This window comes from Squalius cephalus (assembly GCF_949319135.1).
Source record: "Squalius cephalus genome assembly, chromosome: 21".
NCBI classification, from domain to species: domain Eukaryota; kingdom Metazoa; phylum Chordata; class Actinopteri; order Cypriniformes; family Leuciscidae; genus Squalius; species Squalius cephalus.
The window spans coordinates 22220754-22247344 of NC_137142.1; the positions used below are offsets into that span (position 1 = coordinate 22220754).

General features: G+C 36.0%; 1 protein-coding gene across 5 annotated transcripts; it reads left to right on the top strand.

Moving 5' to 3' along the window:
* On the top strand, window positions 1-26463 carry LOC307149110 (heparan-alpha-glucosaminide N-acetyltransferase). Of its 5 annotated transcripts, none has more exons than XM_079855191.1 (19): window positions 1-59; window positions 690-713; window positions 825-919; window positions 1159-1277; window positions 2388-2506; window positions 4592-4661; window positions 5259-5325; window positions 6673-6752; window positions 10237-10313; window positions 11506-11536; window positions 12290-12450; window positions 15603-15715; window positions 15932-16053; window positions 17319-17442; window positions 17869-17955; window positions 19110-19187; window positions 23582-23652; window positions 25136-25248; window positions 25331-26463. In XM_079855191.1, the coding sequence occupies exons 2-19, from the start codon at window positions 692-694 to the stop codon at window positions 25510-25512; spliced, it is 1731 nt and encodes a 576-aa protein (XP_079711317.1). In that variant the 5' UTR covers window positions 1-59; window positions 690-691; the 3' UTR covers window positions 25513-26463. The 5 variants fall into 5 exon arrangements, with proteins under 5 accessions (XP_079711317.1, XP_079711315.1, XP_079711319.1 ...); XM_079855189.1 differs by having other exon boundaries at window positions 33-85; XM_079855190.1 differs by lacking the exon at window positions 1-59 and adding an exon at window positions 495-514 and having other exon boundaries at window positions 687-713.
* Window positions 26464-26591: the final 128 nt, after the last annotated feature.

The following is a 26591-nucleotide window of genomic DNA, read 5'->3' on the forward strand; positions in this document are numbered from 1 at the left end:
AATGAGGTTCATTCTCTTGTGTTAATCAGAACGTTTGAGCTTCCGCAGGAACCAATGAGGTTCATTCTCGTGTGTTATGCAGCATGTTTGAGTTTCCGCAAGAACCAATGAGGTTTGTTATCGCACGTCAAGCAGGTTCGTTTGAGCTTTTGTTTGTGTTCGCTGATCAGTGTTTATATGTGAATAAAATCCTAAATTAAATCTGTTCATCATATAAAGCGATTGAGTCTCTTAAGAAAATTTTTACTAAATCGCTCAATTCATATGGATTAGTTTTACGATCGCTTTATGAACTTTTCGAAGCTCCAAAGTGGTAGTTGTGTAGCTGTCTGGAGGGACAGAAATCTCTCAGATTTCATCAAAAATATCGTCATTTGTGTTCCAAAGATCAACGAAAGTCTTACGGGTTTGGAATGACATGATGATGAGTAATTATTGACAGTATTTTCATTTTTGGGTTATCTATCCCTTTAACCTTCATATCTTAGTTCCGTCAATCTTGTGGTGCCTTCTGGTAATAAAACTCCAACACATCTCAAAGATCGCTGTAATCACATGTACAGTGATCTTTGAGCTTCCTTTTATTTTCATTTGCACAAAAAGAAGAAAAAGAAATACAGCAGATTTGGATTCGACAATGAAGATAATCAATATCTTGAATGTTTTCTTTTTTACTCTTCTCTCAGCAGGGATGTGTGAAATACGTCATAAAGGTAGGTCATAATTATGATATTCAAGTTGTTTAAAATGTGTATTGATGAAATAAGTGTATTTGTTGTATTGTTAAGATACTGCAATCTCAGTGCCTCTGTCCTTTTTTTTAGTTTACAAGCTGAAAATGGATGAGGCATTGCTAATATTCCATAATGAACTTCCATACAACATTAGTGTTTACTACACCTCAGATTACTGTTATAAGGTACTTCAAAGTTGTTTAATTGTCTTGATTGTGACTTATGAGTGTTTCAAGCATTTTTGTACCAAAACGAAAGAGACAGAAATATAAATAAATTTGTTCCATTCACAATACAGTTTGAATTTTGTGAGCAATATAAACCTTTATGTAATTTCCCATACTAACCTGTAGAGCCTGCTTGAACTGTCAAAATGGCTTATATTAAATAAATGTGAAATAACAGATATCTACGTCTTCTATAGTGTCTTTATCAGCCCCTTGCCACTGTTGGGAATGGTCTTAATATTTCTGTGGTGGTGAGCACACAATTCACACTGACTCTAAGAATCGCACCTGTGGATGGAAACAGCACTCTGTGCGGGTAAGAATCACCTTGAGCTACACCTCAACATTAAGGTGAATGTATTATTTAACATCATCCTGAATATTAAGATATTATTATTTTTTAAATTGGCACAGAAGGACCTTACATATAGGCTAGATATATAGCCCCAATAGCAGCCAATCGCATTTGCAGTAAGTGAGACTATTTATGACCATGTGTTTGAATGTGACCTGGCTTTAGTGCTGCCTTTTGGAGAATTACTCACTGTGCATTGATCGCACTGCATTTTGGGGTTAACAAGCTGACACTGAAATAATGATGAAAAAGACCATTAAGACATCAAAGACCGTAGTCCTCTCACAAACCCTAGCTGGGATGTTTCCAGCAGGAAAACGTAGTCATTTTTACAAACAACCTGGGCCTCAAACGGCCATCAAGTTTTGGGCCATTTTCAAACGAGTTGTCGAGGGTGTCTGATTTCATAAGACAAGTCACAGTATCTCTCCCACACTGTGGCTGAAGTCAAGTCCTGGGCTTCTTTAAGATCGATACCGAGGTCCCTTTCCAGACAGAGCCATTATCGATTTACCTTCTCCCCTAAAGAACATGCTGGCCACTATGTCATTCCCAGGTCGATCAATAAAGGCTTATAGTGCACATTTTGGGGGATGAAAAAGGTGAAATGGGTTCAAAAGTTGCAGTTTTCTCCGTTGCCCTCTAGATGGCCCTCTTCAGCCTCTTGTATGTCATTGTTTGTTATAATTCTGCTCCATGCTGCTACAAAGAGGCATTTATATATACAAAACAATCAGAAAATACAAAAATATTGGTGATAAACCATATAAATCATTTGGACTTTAATAAATATAAAGACAAAGTTGATTTTTGGACTACTTTAGGTAAACAGTTACATGACAGACTACTTCATCAGTCAGCAAACAATTTGTGGTTAACAAGAAAACAACAAATTCATACATTTGAAAATGCTGGTGATGATGTGTAACAGAAAATGTAAATAACATTTCAAAAGAGGAAAGCTTTTTAAACAAAACATAAAAAATTCAATAACCGTCGTCATGACTATAAGGATGTGATGGATGGATCAGTGTTTTATTACATGTTGATGACATTATTTCTCCTCCCTAGTCTGAGTCAGACATTTGAGGAAGCTGGCCATTATTCTCTCTGGATGAGGCAGCCTAGCTTGCTAAATGATGTAACCTGTTCTCTCAATGTCGATAGGAGACCGAATAATGCATACCTGCGTAAGTATACATACTGTGTAATTAACAACATTAAATAAGTCACCAAAAGACATGTATTGTGCTCCAAAGTTCAGCAGGGAAGTGCCTCCCTCATATCCCAGGAGTCAGTTGAGACTGTATTGATCCGATGAACTACTAATTTCTTGGAAAAAAAAGGAAAAAAAGAAAAAAAAACAGCTCAAAGAAAAGCTTTTCTGCCATGTTTGTTTTGGAAGATGCCCCGGGAGGGGAGCATTGTGGGAAATACATTAGAGGAGCGTGAAGGATTAAAGCATAATGGGGTTTTGAAAGCACCACGCTCTATAATGTACAGTCTACTTTGCAATAGTGCAGATTATGTTGTAGATCAGACTTTTAAGGGCAAGTAGCCATTATCTGTCAGATATATGGCCAGTGTGACTAAACTCCCGGCTGTATGATGAGCTTCCATTAGCCGGACTGGTTGGTGATTACACTCCAGCTCCAAAGGGCTCTTACAACGTAAGTGATGGTGCTAGTGATCAGCAGATGTTAAGAAGAACTGATTAGTGGACACTGAACGAAAAAAAACAAAAACAAAAACTGCTGTTATCAAATGAATTGCACCACCCAGAGTGACACTATTTTAAGTCCGTCTTGGCCTGAAAATTGAAACTCTGACCTCAATCTTGGGTCTATGATGAATACAGGCAGTAAATTATACAAAAATGTAGTAATTGGCCTGCATAACCTTAGATACTAATTAACATTTAGACTGAACTGTGCAAATTAGAGTAAATTTAAGTGTTGCTGATTCTCAACTTAAGCAATTAGTGTAAAAAAATGTACTGTGAAATAGGCTTGGTAGCTCTTGATTACAGCAAGGTTTTCAAACTTTTTGATGACCGCCTTCTTAATATATATATATATATATATATATATATATATATATATATATATATATATATATATATATAAAGATAATCTCAAAATAATAATAATAATAATATCAAATTATATTTAAATACAATTATAACTTTGACAGCCCTGAACTTACATATAAACAAAACATGCTAAATTAAAGTACCTGTTTTAAGATGTTAGTTTGTTAGTAGCAACCAATCTTCTCAAGTTACCTCTCAAGTTGAAGGACATTTGTGGCATGACAAACATGACATGTTTAAAAGTACTCTTAAGTGGGCAGAGTGTTAGATGTACACTACACGGCGTGTTTATTTATCTCAGGGCCAGTTTGTCCAGGCTCCTGAACTCTGTCGTCACTATAGTATCATCACAGCTTCACTGTTTCCCCTCATGTCATCAAGTGTATTCACACTTTGATCAAATGGTGCTTTCTCTGTTTGTTTTTCCGCAAAAGGCCTCCACTGTTCCACCAAACAGTGATCGCTTGAGATCACTGGGTGTAACGTGTCCATTTGATTAGCCATTATATTCTGTGTTGTCCATGTTTTGACTGTAAAAGATGATAAACGGTGGGCTTCCAATTTAGACCTTACGTAAGCATTACGCAACAATGTTGAACTCAAAGTGAAAAAGTACATCAAATGCTCCTGATCTCACTTCAGTATGATTTTCAGTTTTATCTTGCAGTATACACAAACTCAATAAAAACGTCTGTAGCTTCCTAATACTTGGAATATGACACATTCATTCTTCCTGTTTTACACCTTCCTCTAAGCAACCAGTATCGTGGAGGACGGCCTCTGGCAGCCAATATGATCCATTCTATCATGCACTGTGAAAATATCGCCTCAGTACATGGCATTATTGGAGACCCAAGGCTAGGATTTCATAGATTGATTGTACGCCTATAGACTGGTTTCAGATTACATAAAAGGACACTGCTGGATTCTTGAGAGCTCCCTTGTGGCGTAGCATGGGTGACAGAGGCTGTTCAGAGCAAAGGCTGAGAAAATCGTATAAACTGAACATGTTTTTAACCCTTTACTTTTAATTACTCTAACAGACTACTTACTTTCTGCAAGGAACATTCACAGGATCCTTATTGCTAAACATTAAAAACAAGTTCCCCTCACAATAACTGCAGAAACAGCAGAAAAAGTGTGTATAACCTTTGCTCTTATGTGTTTGGTATTGATTCTTTAGCGCTGTTGGCGGCATTCTTGATTCTGGCTTCTGTCACTGTATTTTGGGCCTCTTTGCCTTTTATACTTAGGTAACAATATTATCTGTTTTTCTCTTTCAAATTTGAGTATTTACACTACCATTCAAAAGTTTGGGTTAAGTAGGATTTGTTTTTTTAGAAATTATTACTTTTATTCAGCAACAATGCATTAAATTGATCAAAAGCGACAGTAAAGACATTTATAATTTTTCAAATGTTCCAAAATCCTAAAAAAAAAATTTCAAATGTTACAAAATCCTTAAAAAGGTATCATGCTGCGTCCAAAATCGCATACTGTATAGTAGGTACTACATTTTCTAAAAAAAAATGTACATAGTTTTTTTTTTAATTAATTTACTTTGCAACCAAAAAAAAAAAAGTTCTATAATATGAAAGTGTGTAGTATAAATGAAATTCGAATGTAATATATCCGCCATATTGTCATTATCATGTGACCTATAGCATCCGTTGCATCATTTGATCAAATAAATGCAGATTTGGTGAGAATAAGAGACTTCTTTCAAACACAAAAAAAATACCTTTGAATTTTGAATGGCAGTGTATGTAAACAATTTTTTTTTTTTTTTTTATGTTTAAACACAACATTTGTTTAAGTTGAATTCACATGAATGTTTTATACCTCTACAGATGCAGCTGTACACAGAGGCTAAAGAATCGAATCTGCTGTCACAGGTCTCAAAACTCCATGGAAATGGTGAGGGCAAAACGGTTCATGCATCATACAATAGGAACATATGTTATGCGTCAAACACTGTGAATTTGTTTATGGTTAGTTCATAACAGTCCTAATCTGCAATTTCCAGGATGATCACATCTAAAATGAAAATGGCTCATAGAGATGTCTATGGAGCCTTGTAGTGGATATAGTTTAATTTTCTGTGGTATTGCTTGATTGTCCTGGTCTGAAAGTTTGATTAGCTTTGTCTGCGGCCTATCATGCATTTGTTTGCAGAGCCAGAGCAGGAAGAGGGTAATGCTAATTTCTTTCTGATGGATCTCACTGCCATCGTAAGACCATATGGTGAATGGGAACATCTTCCTTTGGAAATGAGAGAAACTATTCATGCTCTCCAAACATGCTTGAGGCTGCTCACGCTACCCAAACATGGGCAAAGCCACAAATGATTTTAAAATTTAATTTATTTGGAGTTCTAAATCCAGAAATCTTAATTTCCTCATTTGACACCAATTATAATCATTATTCTATTAATTCTGTACAGCATTGTCTTAACAATATATATGCTATTATTGTTTGTATATACAGTATATACATAGTACTGTGCAAAATTATTATTTCCAGTTATTTCCAGTATATCTTTTGCTGTAGTGTGTCAGTAGGAAATATCAGTTTACATTTCCAAACATTCTTTTTGCCATTAATTGTAACAATCCAGTAAGATTTTTGTATGCAAAGGAGGAGTCTGACAACAGCCGGTATGATCCACACAGAGATCTGATCTCACCATCATCAAGTCCGTCTGTGATTACATAAAGAAACAGAAAAAAACAGAGACAGGCTAAATCCAGAAGAATGCTTGAAGAAACCTACTTGCAAAGCTACCTGAAAAACTATGTGCACGTTTACGTAGGACAAAAGCTGTTTTAAATGCAAAGGGTGGTCACACCAAATATGTATTTGATTTTGTTAACAGAAGTTACTTACGGTAATAATTCAAATCTATTTTGGACATTATTTTTTAAAGCATCCTCACTTTACAGCATTTTTACACAAGTGCCTAAAACTTTTCACAGTACTTCTTCAAGTGTTTTGGAGGTGTTTCCTCTGGTTTCCTCTGTCTGGATTATCTTGGTTTGTGTTTTTTAATAAACTGTTGCTGCACTTGGATTCTCACCTCTCCTCATCAACAATTATATATATATATATATATATATATATATATATATATATATATATATATATATTACATTATGGCCCGGTTTCACAGACAGGGCTTAGATTAAGATAGGGCATTTAAGTATCTTTTAGAGGAAAAAACATAACTGGTGTGTGTCTTAGTAAACTTGTTTTTGCTTATTTTAGGAGGAGGCAAATAATGAACATTGTGTGGACAAAAGCAAAACAAAGTCATCCAGACTGAAGTCACTGGACACATTTCGAGGGTATGTGCCAAAAAAAAAAAAAGTCATTTATTTGGACTAAAACGGTAACAACTTAATTTTGTTCAACTCTCTCAATTCCATGAACTTTATTTATCAATCGTCATTAACTTGATGGCCGCATTCACTCAGAGAATGTATTGTGTGACTAAGGAGATTGCAAGGGGTCACAGGCTGGACATACACTCACTCGAGCCATTGTTTCTAGTAGTCGCTCTAGGCATCAACTCTAATATCTTTTGCTTCTATGGTGGGGAACAGTGGATTGCTGTTGAGCAAGGGTGATGTGATTTAATCGGGAAGCCCAGCAGGGCTTGATAGTGGCTTGGGGGCAAACACATAAGCACGCCTCTCCCGAAACAGGAAGATGCTGTGGCTTTGACCTCTCACATCCCAGTAATTGATGTAATAATACAGGCATCATATCAGCACATATTCAGCAGGCTGTAGATCTGGAGCTGGGGAGGATATGGCTTTCCAGATCGAGATTTGTGTAATGGATAATCCATGTGTGTTGCAAAAGTGCTTTTCAGATAGCAATCAGCAGTGGCAATTTGTACTATCAATGACAGTTAGAATGACTGTAAGCTTTTATGGTTCTTAGAATTGAATATTTTCCCCACCTTTTTATGTGAAACTTTTCAGAAATGTTCCATTCATATTCATAATATTCCTTGTAAACCGTAGTGCTGATAAAAACAGATGTTCCACTCAGTCTACACCTGCTTTTGCTCTTGTATATGAAACAGTCCATTTCCTTGTTAAGCCTAATGGTTTTATCAGTGTGGCTGGAGACTGGTTCTTTGTTTCGTCCTTCATTTCAGCCTACGTATTCTGTAATGTGGAACTAGAGCTGAATTTGAATATGATATAGACATCATCTCATACATATAGACTCAGAGGATGACATCACAGCTGGCTTGTCAGGTCTGTTGATTCATGATGTCGAGGTAATATTGGATTCTGCAACAAATGCATGATATTTCACAAGAGCTTTGCAGTTATTGCAGGTCCAAAACAAAATCAACACTGTGCAAAGTACACATGGGATCCCTGATTTGGCTATACGTGAAACTTAATAATGTCGGTAGATGTCTTTGGCTCTCTGTGAGAGTATCAACCCAGAGAAAGCCCGTAGTGTTGCAACTCCCTTGCTGTATAACATGAAATATGGCCTGTCCAGCAGTGAGTCAAAACTTTTCACTGAAGACAGAAGCATCTGTCATCTGCCCACCGCCCTGGTGAAATTGTTGAGGCTACGTTTTTCCTCAGAGCTGAAGAACAGCGCCCTCAATTCATCAGATGCCATCAACATGATATATAGTATAACTGTAGACTTTGTTTGCATTTTAATTTTTTTAAAAGGATCTGGTTTTTTAATCTCGCCAGCCAAAAGCCTGCAGCCAATTTCCTCATATTTGTGATTACAAATTGAGGTTGGTGGTTTTGTAATGATAAGTTACACTAACAGCAAATGTACCCACAACAAAATGTTCCCAATTAGTTAAATATACACAATACTTTCCTAAGCAGGCAACTCCTTACTTTTAATAACGGGTTTAGTTTTGTTTTTGATGTTTGGCATTTGCTATGTAATTTGAATGTAAATCGTACTCCTGTTGCAACTCCTCTGTTTTAATAATTTTTCACAATTATGTTTTACCTGTACTAGTTTTATTTGATATCTCAGGCTTTTTTACTGTGAGAAATGCAGTAAATATATAAATCACAAATGTGCCCATTCAGGGATTACTAAGCTCTGGGATAAAATGACAATGACAAATGTACACTGGGAGTTACTGGCAAAATATATATTTTTTACTATGGTTAACAACAATTGATAATGAGAGGCAACACAAAAACATAACATTGTTTTACTGTCTGCTGCAGTTTTTTGATTACATTCAGGTTATGACATAAAGACAAAGGAAGCTTAAAGCTATAAAATATTTAATGTCCACTAGAAGGCTTTTTTTTTTTTTAGAAGATTGAACGCCTCCCTAACACTGAGGGTTTTTTAATTAAAATGATTGGCTATAACATGCTATATAGCAAACATTGTGCTGTAGTCTCATCTTGAAAATGACTTAACCTTTGTCTTTGTTACTATGGATACTAATGGATGCAGTCGCAAAGTGTGTGTGCGAGAAAGAGAAAGTGTGTGTGAAAGAGAGAGAGACAAGAAAGACAAAGGCATGCTTACTTTAATAGTGCTCTTTAGAGGATGGCATGTGATTAAAATCTTGTATCAGCAGGTTAGGCCTAAAAGGAGCAGTAATGGTCTCTGTTCTGATCTGCTAATTGAATTTGGTGAGGAAAAATGTAGATCGTTTAGATATAGTGAAGTTTATCTGAAGGTCTATACAGTGCTTTGGTTTCTCAGTATGTTCTTATACTGAGAAACCATAGAGAACACACTTCAACACCATGATTTACGTGTTGTCAGTTTAATAGCTGAAGGGTTACCTCTGAGTTTGATCACCAAAATCAATTTTGTGTCCACAGGTATATTTTATGCTGCGTAGTGCAAACATGCAATAAAAAACATCTCCTGCTGCTGCTAATTCAATGTAGTGTTCCATCATGCACAATAAGTTGCAGCTTGGCTTCGTTGCTCTAAGTTACACGTCTACAATAAATTACATCCGATGGCTTTAGTCAGCACTTCTGGGTGGGGCGATTCAGAGGACAACCGTTCATTTCCTGAGTGATTCATAATGCTTAGGTTGCATTACCTTACACAGCATTTCGTCTTTGATATATAAAACAAATGCAAAACCCGCTTGCCTTATGATCCATAATACTGATACAGTTTACCTCAAATGTACAAGTGAGAGTTGAGGGATCGGAGGATATTTTATAAAGATATGTTTTGTTTGTTTGTTTGTATGTATACAGTTTATGGAGTCAGTCTCTTATGCTCACTAAGGCTGCATTTATTTGATCAGAAATACAGTAAACATATCTTGAGAAATAAAATTACCATTGAAATAACTGTTTTCTATTATATTATTTAATATTTTAAATGTAATTAACTGATGATGGCAAATCTGAATTTTCATCAGCCATTACTGCAGTCTTCAGTGTCACATGATCCTTCAGAAATCATCCTAATATGATGAGTTGGTGCTCAAGAAATATTTCTTAATATTATCAATGTTAAAGTGGTTCTGCTACTTAGAATTTTTGTGGAAACCATAGTACATTTTTTCAGAATTATTTGATAAAATAATAATGCAATTAAATGCATCCTCACTAATTAAAACTAGAAATTTTGTTAAAACGAAATATTACTGACCCCAAACTTGTGAATGGTAGTGTTGTAGGTTATAAATTATAAGACGCCAAAGGCCTCTGAATGCCTTTGTTGAATTCTGATCATTAACAATATGAAACATTAATAGACTTAATATTTGCTTAATATTCTTTTTGGATAATAGCCTTTCTTTACTCTGTAGTCTATTTTCAGTGTTGTTTGTGTTTACAGATTCTCCCTGACGGTCATGGTATTTGTGAACTATGGAGGAGGTGGTTACTGGTTCTTCCAACATGCACCATGGAATGGTGGGTTATTTTGCTGATAGGTTACATAATGATCTATGATGAGCTTTCTAATTGTCACTCTATACAGGGCTCCATATTGCAGCTAAACTGACTGCAAATGTGACAAAAATAAGGAACACTTTGTGTGCATCTATAGGCAGTTTTGTCAGATATCAACTTCTTGTGTTTCTGAGCTGTGATGTCCGATTCGTGAACTAATTAATCTGTATTATTGAGTCAGTCAATGAGATTCACAAAATAGTGAATCGTGATGTGATTTTTGCTTTGTCTAGTTTGAAATGAACCAAGAATCATTCACTCAATGAGCAAAAGTACTTCTTTGTTGAGCAGGCTTGTAATTTGTTGACTAAAAAAATTATTTGAATCTTAAATGCTTCATTTTAACATTTAACATGTTCAACCCTTGTAGCTTGGTTTTCTTTTTTCTTTCTTTTCCGTTTTCTTTTTTTCTTTCTTTTTTTGGCTGGAACAGAGCTTGCAATACACACTTATGTGTTCTAAGATATTAAATGTTTTTTTTTTATTATTTATATAAATAAATACCACTAATTAAGGGCTTCCAATATGAAATGAAAGGCAAAATGATACATCATAAATCTTCATAGACTATCAAAGACCCACTGATATCAAATACTTACATTTAAAGTGCTTTATTGCACCTTGACTCAGCATGAAATTTATGCTTCAAATCTACAGCATGTCGTTTGGATGAACAACCTCAAAAGACGCAGATGAGAAGGGGTTGCATGTTAAATTTTAATGGGGGTCTATTACAAAGCACATCTCCTGGAGTATTCACAGATGAACTCAATTTAAGGATCATAATGGCCTCTTCATCATATCAGCAGAATTGTATTGATCATAAGGGAAAGCAGATGGATTTTCATATTACTGTGAGGCCTCCTCTGTCATGGCTGTGTGAGCATTTATAAATCATTGCTGTCTGAAAATCGAAAAATAATGAGAAAACAATGTTTTTAAGGGCACACAATCGTTTATCATCAGGTATATGCTCTAAATGACATCATTTGTTTACAATTAAGTGTGATTATATGGATAAAACTTATTTTGTCAGTCATTCAGCAATTTAATTATGTCAATCAAACAGCCAACTTTCCAACAACTGTAGACAGACATGCAACAGAAATGTGTGGTTTTCATGCGTGAATGTCTTTTTCCATGTACGTTACAGGTCTCACAGTAGCTGATCTTGTGATGCCTTGGTGAGCTGCCAGCATGTACTTAACGAATCGATGGAGAATTATTACTTTCCATTTTGGAGATTAATATGGAAAACAGTGGGACTTCAGTCCAACAGTTTGGATCTCCCTTCAAAACCATTCAGATTTAAGGCTTTTCCAACCCAGTACCATTTATATTGCTTTGACTATGCCATTAAATCTGGCTTGTAATACCCATTTACTTCAAAAAAGGCAGAGTAATGCTGCATCAGCCTTAAAGGGATAGTTCACCCAAAAATGTATATTCTGTAATCATTTACTCACCCTAGACTTGTTCAAAACCTGTATGAATTTCTTTCCTCTGTTGAACACAAAATAAGATATTTTGAAGAATATGGGTAGCTAAACAGTTTCTGGTCCCCATTGACTTCCATAGTAGGAAAAACAAATACTATGGAAGTTAATGGTGCCCCACAACTGTTTGGTTACTGAGGGTGAGTAAATGATGACAAAATTGTGGGGCAAACTATCACTTTGTGGTGAAATTGTGGGGTTATTTGTTATGGAAATGTTTAAGGACAAAGATTGTTCATAGAAAGCTGTGCATACTCAATCTATCACTTATTCCTTCAATGTTTTTTGACACACAAAAATCAGTAAAGCAGAATTGCTTTAAATTTTGCATTAACCAGGGCAAATATCCCAAATGCAGACATATCAGTAGTGATGCCCAATGGTGAAATGACAGTATGTTTTTGGATGTGACAATAATACTGTCTTTAATCCTTTGGCAAGGTTTGTGTTCATCATAGGTACTTCTGTAGTGCTAGCATTCAACTCGATGCATAGAAGAGGTGTTTCATGGCTACAGCTTCTTCGCAAGGTTACTTGGAGAACCATCGTCCTGATACTCATCGGGTTCTGCTTCATGAACTACAGCCCAAGAGATGGATTTTGTGAGTAGGCTATACATACATTATTTTTCAGTCTTCCTCTACAACAGTTGTTATTTTATTTTATTGGTAACACTTTACAATAAGATTCCATTTGTTAACATTAGTTAACATGTACTAACAATGAAAAATACTTTTATTAAAACTGAAAAAAATGTTAATTTTAACTTCGCTAACATGAACTAACTATTAAGTTGCATTTTTATTAGCTAACACTAACAAGGATTAATAAATGCTTTAACAAATGTTTTGCTCATATAGTTAATGTTAATTAATGCATTAACTATAACTAATGGGACCTTATTGTGAAGTGTATTCTTTTTATTTTATTTTATTTTATTTTTGAGGGACACTAGGGACATTGGTTCACTTGGTGCCTTAGGACAGATAAAACATGTTTAACTGCTTAATAGTTTTTATATAAATGTCAGATGGAATAGTGCTACAGTTTTTGTTTAGAAGGAAAGGGTATTTAGGTTTAAATCCTGACCTAACAAGCTGCATCTGATCTGCCAGCGATGCTGTTTTGAGCATATTTTTCATTTTGTGTGAGAAATGTGTTTAATTTTCAATTAATTAATTGATATATATATACTGTATATATTGTTTTGTTTTGTAAGTTGCTTTGAAAGTCCAAAAAAGTCAATGGTGCACATGCACAAAGTTTGAATTGACATGATGCATCTTCTTGTATCGTACTGGATTTATCATAGCACAATAGAAAGCAAGAAATCTCATTACTGCTGTTCTATTCTGGGTGGCAGTGACTGATACCAAACAAAGAGTGACCTGCACCTTTCAATCTAACTGTGAACTTTTCCTCACGTAATACGAAAGCGTTACATGTCTAAGTCACCAAATCCTCGTTTTACAAATGAAGTCCATTAGCCTCTGTTAATGATGGAAGAAAAGAAGCCAAAATGTCTAATCCGAGGCCTCAGAGCAGCACATTAGGTCTGTCGGGGTTAAGCAAGGAGGGCAGGGAGGACTGTCTGACAGGTCAGTACAGAGCAGTGCTCATACATTAGCCAAAGCATTATTAGCTGTCTGCCAAGATGGATGTGTAACTAAGTTAACAAAAATATTGTGATACTTTCCAGTGATCCAGTGGCAATCATAATATCTGGGCCCGTTGAACAGAGGTGCGCAGAGCAAAAACAAGCTTGCCGTTAATGGTCAATTATCACAGATAGGGTTTCATCATGCCAGCTGCACTGTGGATTTTATGGAACTTCATGTAATGCAATTACAGCTTTTGCCCTAAACTGCAGAAATTACCTCAGCCTGTGAATCACTCAGAATGATGTTTAGAAACCATTTTCCCACTATATACCTGCATTCAAATGCAACAAAATGTATTACAATTCATTGAAAATCATTTGACGTAATGATCTATTTAAACATGGCACCGTTGAAGATTTAGTCAGTCTGTCTCTGCTTGGCGACTGAAGCCATTATCATCCTTGGAACTTAATTTAAAGAAGCGCAATCATGGAAAGATGTGCATTAATGGTTTTATCTACCAAAACAGTCCCAGTTTTGCATAGTTTACCCTTTTCTTTCATTCCATAATTTCATAGTTTACAGGTAAACAGATTTAAATCATTACATTGTTGATTGTAAAACGGATCTTTTAGCAAAATTCCTGATTGTCAATTTCTTTGATTGATAAAGCAGAGCAGAGCAGATTTGCTCTAGAAAGTGTGTGTATATGAGTTTTAATTGACAGATGCCATTAGTCACCGAACCACTTCCTGTCTCTATGTGCAGAGGTGGAGTGTTTCCGCTTTTGATTTGATTTGTTAGATCAATGATCAGTATTATATTGTTTCTTGTGGCCCTTCGTATGTGCCACAAAGAGGTTTTCAATTAACTAATGTGCAGATTACCATCAATCTCTCGCTCTATATCGCTCCCTCACATCACCCTGCCCGCCAGAATCTCTTCAGATAAGCATTATTAGTCTCCGGCAGGGTAGATCACACCTCTACTCTCCTGCAGTGAAAGACTTCTCACCTCATCCTGGGTCTGTGTCAGCATAACCATCATTAGTCAGTGTTATAAACATAAATCTTCTCTTCAGTGAAAAACAATACACCACCCTGTATAAGTGTTCAGACTTTAGATGTACAGTAAAGTTCCTTGCTGTATATTCACTGTATAGGATACACAGTAGTTCTACGGGAAAATTAAATGGCAGTTATATATTGGGATTTAATGAACTGATCAGGAAATATATATGTGTAAATATACAGCTATGTTTGGGAAAGCTACGATTTTTTGAAAGAAAAGTTACCAAGGCTGGATTTATTTGATCAATAATACAGTAAAAACAGTAGTGTTGTAAAATATTCTTATCATTTAAATAACTAACTATTAAATAACTTTTTCTATTTTAATATTTAATATTTTAAAATGTAATTTAATCCTGTGATGGCAAAGCTGAATTTTCAGCATCATTACTCCAGTCTTCAGTGTCACATCATGATCCTCCAGAAATCATTTTAATAGACTGATTTGGTGCTCAAGAAACATTTCTCATTATTATCAATGTTAAAAATTTTAAAAATGATTTAAAGTTCAAAAGAACAGCATTTCTTACTGTCATTATTAATCATTATTAATGACTTTACTGTCACTTTTGATCTATTTAAAGCATCCTTGCTGAATAAAAGTGGAAGTGGAAGAGTGCTATCACTTGAATAAATTCTGCAATTGTTATGTTTTTACTTTACTCTTTCTTTGTCACTTTTGGCTACTCATTTGTTCAAAAAAAAATTAATTTCAAATTTTGTTTAATTGCATGTCACAATTGAGTTTGCACTAATTGACCTACAGTATTATCCCACAATGCAGTGTATTTTTCAATGATTTGAATTATGACTAGCCTGCACTGATTTTACAGCAAAGGTCTGAACAGTATATTCCTGTAAAATCTGATATTTGACAGAGTTGAATCCAAAGAAAGATTCAAACTTAATAGGAAAATCACTTGTACAGCTACTACAGACACACAAGCCCACCATTTACTTGCTTGCTGACTCCTATTAAATGCAAACCTATTAAAAATACATCATATTGGAGTGTTTTTCCATCAATAGTATGTAATTGTAATCTTGTATGTTTATATGTGTGTGTGCGCCTAAATTTGTTAGTATCCTTGTCCTGGCTACGGATACCCGGAGTGCTCCAGCGTTTGGGTTTCACCTATTTTTTTCTGGCAGTGATGCAGACTTTCTCTCCCCACAGAGAGATTCCCTTGAGGGAGGTGGGTTAAACTCTATGGCTCACATTTCTCTCAGATCAGACATCTGTACAGGAAGACACTTGTTCTGAAATAATGATTAATGTCTAGAGGTTACAGTAAAACGAAGTCAATGTGTTGACAATGATTTTTTTTATATTAGCTTATTACTGTTGAGTTTTATAACGTGTAAGACTGAATGATTTCTAACCCTGTATGTTTTCTGCATGTTCTCCTCAGCATAAGTGGTGGAGCCCCATTCAAGATGTGGTTTTATACTGGCCTGAATGGCTCATCATTGTATTGCTGGAGACCATGTGGCTGTGTCTCACTTTCTTACTACCTGTTCCAAATTGCCCCACGTGAGTTCATATTAGCGTCAGGCTTTGTGATGAATTATGATTAACTATCGCACTGAACAATACAAACACTGTGATATGGAATATAAATCCTGTGCATTAATGTGTAATGTGTCTGTCAAGCTAGAATTAACTGCAGTTCATCCCTTTATTAACATAATAATAATGTCATTCATACATCAAGCTAATTCCTTGGGTGACATATATGTTAGCATTATTACAGAAGTGTGCCGCTGGGAATATATGTAGGACGGAGGTAATGTTGGACATTTACATCAAGAATGCACATATATATGCATCGCAATATGGTCATTTGTGTGCTGTTGTGTTTGTGAGTCTTTGAATGCTCAAGGGTTTGTGCCGTACAAGCCCGTGTTGTGCGGCTCTTATGAGATCTGTGATTTATGAGTGTTTGGCGGCCGCTTCAGAGGGGATAATTAGCCAATCTCAGTCTGTCATGTGCACTAAAAGGAGGCAGAGAGAAAGGATTCATCATCCTTTCTCTGCCTCTCTCAGTTTTTCTCCCTGAATCCGCTCAACCTTCCATTTATGTCCTCCTTCTCCTCTCCTTCAAGATTTTTTTTCAGTGTGTCTGACCCTGCATGACATTGACGATCACATGCAGAGCACCGATAATTCTGCCTGAATAAAAAACATTTTGACCTCACAATCATTGTCCTTGTGTTGCAGCACAATGCAGCATTCCAATTTTGCTACCTCCAAACACACTTCCATCTAAATAATTAAACCAAAGACTCCTCAAATGAACATTTGATTTATCTTGATTTACCTTGCTCTGTCACCTTTGGCTGTTTCTTTGTTGAGATTTTTTGGAACAATATGTGCTATGAACAGTGCTGGTGAATGATCAATTATTTTACATTTCTGTTATATATATTAGGAAATCATATACTAACATTCAAAAGTTTCAATATATTGGGATACAATATAATGATCAAACGTAAAGACGTTAAAAAAGTTATATTTAAAATAAATGCTGTTCTTTTGAACTGTCTATGTATCAAAGAATCCTGAAGGTTTTCGGAAGGACCGTGTGACACTGAAGACTGGAGTAATGGCTGCTGAAAATTAAAAATAGGAAACAGTTATTCTAAATTGTAATAATACATTTCGCAATATTATTCAAAATAGTATTTTGATCAAATAAATGCAGCCTCTGTGAGCTTAAGAGACTTCCTTTATTAGAATATCCCCAAATCCCAAACTTTTGAATTGTAGTGTATATTGCGTTATGTTTCCTTTCCTAGTGGATATTTAGGAGCTGGTGGTATTGGAGATGATGGTTTATACCCCAATTGCACAGGAGGAGCAGCCGCGTATATAGACCGGTGGTTATTTAGAGACAATATGTTCTGGTATCCAACATGCAAGGTGAGAATCACATACTGATCATCTTTAACCAGTTCAATGCATTAAAAATATCTGAATCTTAATCCTTGATTGTGACTGGCCAATGGGTTTGTGTGGAAAATATTTGTGCATAATTAGATCTAAAAATTATAGTTGTACTGCAACCAATCTCCTACACTGTGTTTTGTGTCTCTTGTATCAATCCATTGTTTTGCAAATCAATATGTCCATTTATTGACATGCGTAACGAGTAGACATGTTGTAAGATTCACGCGGAGGTTATTTTGCGATAATGACCAGCTAATTGTTCACTTGTTTTAAGTGGAAGTACAGCTAGTTAAAATGATTAAAATGGCTATTAAATTGTAGGGATTACAGTAAATGCAATATTTATACATTCTGTTCTCAGGTACTGTTTTGCCTTTATTCACAACATTCTCTGTTTAGGTATTGTATCATACAACAGAGCCCTTCGATCCAGAGGGTGTTCTGGGTACAATTAATTCCATAGTCATGGGATTCTTTGGCATGCAGGTAATTTAATATATAGTACAGTATTTAAACAATTTCAAATGAGCAATTGTGATATTGCTATAAGCAAGAATAGTTATATAAACAAGAAGTTAATATTAAGTAATTTTCATTTTAGGTACTATATGGACAATTTTTTTGTTTAATTGTTCTAAATAGTTCAGCAAAAGTAGTTCCAAATGCAACCTAACAGGTTGTCCGGAATGCTACAACAATTGGAGTGATACAAACAAAAACTGCAAAACACTTGGAATGCTGTCCAATCATATTCAAGGTTCAGATCTAGCTGTATAAGTCCAACATTGTAAATAAATTGAATAAAAATAAATTCACTTATTGCAGGACATTACCAAAGACAACTGAACAAAAGTGAACCAGTGACAAATGAGAAAGAAAACCCAAACCTAATCCAAAGCCCAACATGTGACTTATCCAAACCGTGTATTTGACAGACTATAGATCATTGGCTTGTTCAGCATTTTCTCTTCTTGACTCATTGATGAATTTCACTTTTAGTTCAACTAGCAATGACAAATCTATAATGTAGAACTGGATTTTCTGGCAACACTCTTAGACAAACAGCTGTTCTACCTCACTGGTCCTTGCTGTTGTGGACAGATGTGTGCGTCTCTGGCAAAGGTCAGAAAAGTTTCTCACCCTTTGATGGTGACAGTGCCCCGGTGACCGGTGAGAACTAGCCGTGCAAACTCAGTTGCATTGCTGAAATCCCTGTGGGCGGAGGCAAAAAACAGTTAGCGCCAAGCCCGTCAATCAACATGTCTTTGAGAACACGGCAGGTGTCGGCCTCTCCGTCTGTGTCCGTCCGCTCCAGCGTCCTCGGCTGAGGTTCATTCGTCATCACCGAATTAATCAGCGAGCGCAGCCAACTTCACAGCCGTGCATGGCTGCGCAGGGAGCGTTGAAACTTGAGCTCTTTTTCAGGGCCACAACCACCGCTCACATCCTCTCTCTCTGTCCTAACGTGTATCAGTAGTATGACGTATAATAGGCATTATTGTCCAGCAGTCTATTTGCTATTAATTATTTTAGTTTGCTTAGAGGATTATGACCTATTTAGCCTAAAGTGCTAGCCTAATACACATATTTTTGCTATACTAAAAAAGTATTAAGTCTAACGTTTGTTTTTGTCTCCACAGGCTGGAAAGATTCTCCTGTTTTTTCGTAAAATGAATAAAGGGATCCTGGCACGATTCCTGATTTGGGCCCTAATCCTGGTACGTTCACACACACACACACACTTATATGAGAAATTTAAAAAAGCAGACTTCAACAGCAATAATTGCGCAATGCAGCAAAGCCCTCTCTGTAAGTGTTATATTGCTTGTAGTTGTAGACAGTTTATGAAATAGGTGGACGTCATATGATATGTGTATATATGCACTGAATGAATTCCAAGGCAGAGATTGCTATCACACCCCTCTCGGGACTGAACCGGATGGCTTGTTCGGCTCACGGATGTCTGTTGTTTTTTTTTACCGCTATTATTGCATATTAATTTCCACTGGCTCTTTGGTTCAACATGCACAACAGAAAAAAAAACTGTTTTATATAATGTTTAATAACTTTAAAAACATATAGGCATTAAAGAATCATGTTTATACTTAATGACGTTTGCTAATCTCATGAAAAAAATATTTTTTTAGTCCTGCATGAAAATTGTTACTGTACACTGCTGTTCAAAAATTTAGGGTTAGTATGTTTTAATGTTAAATGAATCCTTGCTGAATAAAAGTGTTCGTTTCTTCTTTTTTTTAAAACAAAAAATCTTACCAACCCCAAATTTTGAAGTGTATAATGTATGATGTTTGGAAATTAATTTTGAAATGAATAATTTTTTACTCATCAGCATTGTCTCTGGGACCCCAAACATGTAAAGTCAGTCTCAGCAGAACATAAGATTTAAACTAAACTATGACCTCTGCTAGGTTGGTGCGGAGATTTGCACTGGTGAAACCAAAAAGTGATTAGATCTTAGATTGAGATGACGATAGTGAAAGGCTGGCAGATTTGCGGGTTAAGTGCTCCATTTGGGTGGTCCCACAGACAAAAGGAGCAGAAGCTGGGCTGGGTGGGAAGTGCATGAGGATGTTTAAACCCCCGTCTCAGGGGATATATCCATGTGCTACTAGAAATGTTTTTCAGGGGCAAAGAAAGCAGCACTGGTCACTTACTGCTGCCCGTCCCTTGCAGAAAAGCTTTTGGATTACACCATGTGGGGTGAATTTACCCTCTCTGCATTTCCACTCTGTATTTTTCTAGTTTTAATGAGCATGACAAGTTAAGCAAGCTCAAGTTATATGGCACATTTAATCTAAAGCGAACTGTGTAGCCATTTATTCAAGGTTATTATAGGAGAATCATGTTTCTGCACAACGCAGCATATGTTGATCAGAGGATCTACACAAAAAGGGAGTTTGCAGGATTCTTTTCCATGAAAGACCTTGCTGCTGTGTTTTGTTTTGGACTTCTGGAGGCAGAGCTGCTGGAATGCCCTCTCTAGAGACAACAGGTGCTGATGGAGGGGTTTTGTCTGGCAAACTCAAGACATAAAGCTGTGGATGACGGGGGCAAATGACCTTAATTTCTCAGCAATTGCTTTGCTTGCCATTGGCTTATTAGTAGTATGCACAAGAATATTGCATCTCATTTGTTTTTACTCACTAGGACTAAAGATTTGAAGATGGGTCATTTATAAGAGTCCACATTTCTCTAAATGTCCCTTTCATACGACATCTGTTTTATGAATGCAATTCATTTATGATGCAATTCAATCCATTATTTATTCATTTATGACAGACAAATGTTGTGTATATATATATATACATACATATATATATATGAATATATGAAGACCTCCGATGCAAAAGCCACCTCTGTCAAAAATTAGAAAATAATATTGAGTGATTTCTCTCCGCATATACCGTCATCAAATACTTTCACTTCAAACTCACTAAATCCCAGTATCAGCCCATTCAGAAATACCGGTACTTGGGTAGAAACCTATTCATAGGAGCCTGATAAAAATTTTAATATTAAACAAAAACTTTAGATGGACTTAGAGGCTTTATATATATATATGAAGACTTCACATGCAAAAGCCTCTAAGTCCGTCTAAAGTTGAAAACAAAAACTTGTATGTATGTGTATATCCTTCTAGCACTACTTTAATGTATCCTAGGGAGCTTTTTGTTATGTAATTATTTTGGTGTTAAAATGCTTATCCGAGTTTAATATGTAGAGACAACTATGGGTATGCCATTTGTAGGTTGACTTTCTGGAAAAGTATGAACTCTTTGGCACTTTCAAAACATTGCTCTGTTTGTTTGACTTGCCCAACAGCAACACTGGCTCATACAATGGTGTGAATCGGGAGCGGGGCTATCTGTTAATCCGACTAATGAGAGACAGAGGAAACCTGTTTTGGAAACCTGTTTGAAAACAGTCATTTTGATTTGAAACATATACATATCATTTTTTTTATATTGTATATTCTATTAGGTTATCATTTTATCTTTCTTAAACCATTGGTAACTTGTTTTGTCTTTGTTCTTTCATTTGCATATACATTTATTTAGTTTGTACCCTAATCACACATCCCTTCCTCTTCTCACAGTGAAGTATATTGCGATGGTGTGCTTGTTGTGAACCCAGATCCACAGTACGCAGATGTCTGATCCCAGTATTTTAAATTTCATTATTCCCAAGCCCTATGACAAATCGGGCCATTATAGCTGTATGTTGAATCATATTGGCCAGCATTATGGGGCCACACTGCTCGAGGTGCTGAAATAAATGAACAGAGATCTATTTCACTTTACCTAGAGGAGCAGCATGATAAAATAAACTAGCCAAAGGCAAAAAATTATGCCACCTCTGTTCACACACTGCCTCAGCCTCTGATTGTACAATACAAAAATGGTTTGTGTATAATACAGAACAGGCATAATATTTAAATGTTTTCAGATTTTGTGATACATTTATCATGTTTTTAGATACATAGAATTGCAATCTTAGCTGTTGGGAAAGATTCCTTATTTGTGTATGCTGTCAAGTGTCTGTTGTAATATTTTATTCTTTTCCTCTCAACTTTTTCCCAATGCTTCATCCCTACTCTGACGTCAGTCAAAATATAGATTATTTTGGATTATTATGGATTTGACCACAGAGCATATAACCAAGGATTCAGGCGACCAACAAGACCGTTACAGGCTTCATGCTTCGCGATAGACACTGCATAACACAAGCAAACAATCAATTATCATTGACATCTCTGGAGAGCTCTGAGGTCTGAGAATGTTTTCAGCAGAACAGCCTCTTGTGCTGTTAATGTGCTCTTCATACACGTTATCCTAGTTAAACAAAAATTACCTCCCACCATATCAAGAGTCATACAACGGTGCGCGTTTAGGGAGAGAGGGGTTGTCTTGTCGCAGTTTGCATGAATCCTTTGTCAGATTGTGGGATGATTTGAAGCTGTTTGTGCTTCGGCATCCCAATAAACAAGGCCCCTGATTTAATTAAAGTTCAACGATCACAACTCCGCAGTTTGAGATTAAAATTGAGCGATTGGCCCACATAGCAATGATTGTCCCACATCCTGCCTGCATAGCCTGGAGACTCAATCTAGAGCCAGCCAGGCTATTTCCACACCATTGATTCTGTCATCTATACAAATGATGGATATCCTCCTAATAAGCAGGTTTGGATGCTGAACTGTCTGTCCTCACAAAAGCACAAGCTTTTCTTTAAATGAGCCTTTTTTAATAATGATACTTTTACTGCAAAAAAAAAAAAAAAAGTCTTCCTCAGTATTTTTGTCTTGTTTTCCAGTAGAAATATCTACTTACTTACTTACTTGAGAAGCAAAATTACTTAAGATATTAAGTCGGTCACACTTCAGATTAGGATCCAATTCTCACTATTAACTAACTGTGACTCTTGCCTCAATAAACTCCTAATTACTACTTATTAATAGTTAGTACGGTAGTTGTTAAGTTTAGGTATTGGTAGGATTAGGGATGTAGAATATGCCAATAAGCCAATATCCTATAACATGCATGCTAATAAGCAACTAGTTCATAGTGAGAATTGGACCCTAAACTAAAGTGCTACCATTAAGTCTTGTTTTTTGGGTTTTTTTACCATTAAGTCTTTATTTTTCTTACCCCATTGCAGATTTTTGTTCTTGTTTTAAGCGTAAAGTCACTTAATTTTGATCATTGTTTTCAGAAAACAAGACCTGATATGTAATTTTGCTTCTCAAGTTAATGTATCTTGATTCAAGAATGTTTAGATATTTCAATTGGAAAACAAGACAAAAATACTGTGAAAGAAAATCATTTACTTTTTCAGATGCCTTTAAGGGGTAAACCTGGGAATATAAAGCAATGTAACGAAATAAAGGTGTAAAACGTGAAATGACTGAGAGTTTAGCTGTAGGCATGAGGAGATGGATCTGTGTTTCGTGTGTTAGTTTGAGGGGCTTCACCTCTCGGGAGTGTCAGCTAATCTGCTTGATTCTTCATGGCGGTGCTGCATTTGGGTTGTCTGATAATGCTTGCTTTACAGGTCTGCATTGATTTGAAATCTGTTTTATTCTGATCCTCAGGGAATCTCTGCAGCCATCCTTTCTAAGTGCACAAGAGACGAAGGATTTATACCTGTCAATAAAAACCTTTGGTAAGTGCTTCCTAACCCTCTAAATCCTGCCACTTCTCAATCCACAAAAGAAGGGATGATACTCCAGCAGGCACAAATCAGAGGCTGCTAAAACGCGCGTTTACTTACCTCTAACGACAGAACGTCCTGTAAATAATCACCCCACTGGCACAGGAGTGAGACGCAGCGGGTGATACATCCACTGTCCAACTAGATCACTCTTCTTTACAGCCAAGAGAGAGTGAGCAGTTTTATTTTCCCAACCATATATCTTGCCAAAATCTGGCTTATCTCATCCGCCTGTTGGGAAATTGAGCAGGATGAGGTCAGCCCTACATCTTCAGAGCGGTGCACATTAAATTATTTGTCACCTAATACCTCAGGATAAATAATGGTATGTAACAGAAATGTTCAAAACACATTCATACCGTTGTTGATCTATTTTACAGTGTATGCAAAAAGGATCTTGTGAGGTTTAAGCTTAAAGCAAAAACTGTTGCCAGTGGGAAAATTAACTAAAATAATTAAAAATAAATTACTAAAATAAATGTAAATTTTTTTTTTCAGGCAGTTTTATTTTAGTATTATTTATATATGTTGTAGTATATTTATTATTTTTTCCATTTATTTTAATTTTAGCTAAAGTCACATTTTATTTTTCCATTTATTTTTTATTTTAGTTTTAGTTACTTAAAACTTATAACTTAAACTAATTTAAATTTCAATTAGTTTCCTTTTACATTTTTGAAATATATTTATTTTATTATTGTATTTTACTTCACCTTTATTTCAATTAACGAAAAATATTTGAATAGTTTTAGTTAACAATAACACTGTTTTAACACTGTTAGGAAACCAGGCAAAAACGCAGATTAATTTTTGCATATGATACTTGCATTATAGTTTGTACATTAAATATGACCTTATCTTGCCTTTGCTGTATGTGCTCTGTCTCTGTGACCCTGCTCTACTGTACCTGTTTGAGTACAGGCATATACCTGCTTGAATTTTTATGGACAGTTCATCATGTCTGCTTATTGAGCCCCTGAGTATGTCTGTCTTCATCCCTAAAAGTAATTAACTCCAAGCCAAGAGTCTTTTTTGGCTCGACTTCAGCTGACATAAACGATGCTCTGGGATGCAGCCATTTTACATTAGATAAAATTCCATCGAGCATCCTGGCACTTAGGAACACAGAGCCACATGACTTATTGACATGGTTGTACTGAGCAGGTGCCAAGGCTTCACTTTAGATGCTTATGTTTCTTATTGGCTTACCTTAAGCGCAGAAACTACTATGCGTCCATCCATTATTTAGTCCCCAATTCTGCACTGTGTTGTCTTCGTTGTTACAAGAAAAGTTTAGCAAAGTTTTTCAATAGTGCATTGCACCTCTGGTCCTTTATGCATATCTTTCGGAGCTTATTTGTGGATTGAAAGGTCTTAAAATCTGTCTTATCAAATGGTTCAGATCATACAACACAGATTTTCTGTCTGTCTTCAGGTCCCTGTCATTTGTGACCTGCATGGGCTGCTTGTCCTTTTTGCTGCTGGGTGTGATGTATTTTGTCATTGACGTTAAGGAATGGTGGGGTGGCCAACCTTTCATTTATCCTGGTATGAGAATTCACTTGTTTAAAGCAATGTTTTATAAACCAATCCAATCCAGAAATGCTTACTGTGCATTTTTTTTTTACAGGGATGAACTCTATATTTGTCTATGTTGGCCACTCTCTGCTGGGCTTTTACTTCCCCTTCAGCTGGGAGATGCATTTCCAGGACAGTCATTGGGAGAAGCTTTTCCAGAACATATGGGGTACCGCACTTTGGGTCTTCATTGCCTACCTGCTCTACCGCAAAAAGTTCTTTCTTAAAATCTGATGCTGCTGGGGTTTTTGTCTCATAAAAATCCATTGATTTCTCTTGTCTTATTTAATAATTTAATTTAATAATTTAATAATTAAGTACAACATTATGTTTAGGTATTTAGTATTATGCATGGTACTATTTGATGTAAATAAACAGGACCATCTTGGGTACATTTATATTTTTATATTCGTGAGTGTCTGAATTTGGTGTATTCCTGTGTTCAATTAGTTAATAGGCATAAGAACTAAGACCAGGGGATCAGATTTACTGTCTTACATGGACACCTGCAATGTTTTATTTGATGTCAGTTGTGTTAAGACCTGAACGTAGTGATTAAATCAAATTCACTGAAGTGGTACTTAACAAATTAGAACAAGCGATTCTGCCACTTGAAGGGTAGCCATTATATCTCGGTTGCCATGGCCACCCCCCCCTCGCTACTGTGAGACAGAGAGTGGGTACCATCTGCTCTTCAACTGACAGCCCTTTAATAGGGGTCAAGCTGGATGGCTCACTGAGGAGTGTTTCTGGGGCCAGCACTTTTCATGCTCACACTAATGCAAAATCAGGGAAATTACACCAGCAGATCTCATGCACATACGGAAATGATCATGCAGCGCAAAAAACCCTGATGTTCTCTGTCAAGTCGTATTCATGAGATCGAATAAAGTCACAACCACACATCTTTGCAGGCTTGTTTATAAGACCCTGTGTTAGAAATTTCCCCAAAAAACAGGTTTGGAATGACATGAGGGTGAGTAAATGATGATGATATATTAAATGAAATTTGTTAGAGTGAACTGTCCCTTAAATATCATATCCTGGTGTCCCAGACATCTATTAACTTGAGCAGCATCCCATCCTCAGAAGATACTATCACTTGTCTACATCGTAATGATTGGTTTAGTCCCCATCTTTTCTAAGCGTACCCTTCTGTTACTAAACAGAATATATATGTATATGTCCAGTTCTCACTTTTAACTAGTTGCTTATTACTAGGATATTGGCTGTTTATTAGTACTTATAAAGCACTTATTAATGCCTTATTCTATGACCATATTCTGTATCCTTATCCTACCCACTTATTTTAT

Coding starts and splice junctions, on each gene's coding strand:
- LOC307149110 (XM_079855189.1), top strand. CDS start 55: ATGAGGTTCATTCTCGTGTGTTATGCAGCAT. Junction 15,716..15,931: donor GAGAGATTCCCTTGAGGGAG/GTGGGTTAAACT, acceptor TGTTCTCCTCAG/CATAAGTGGTGGAGCCCCAT. Junction 16,054..17,318: donor CCTGTTCCAAATTGCCCCAC/GTGAGTTCATAT, acceptor TTCCTTTCCTAG/TGGATATTTAGGAGCTGGTG.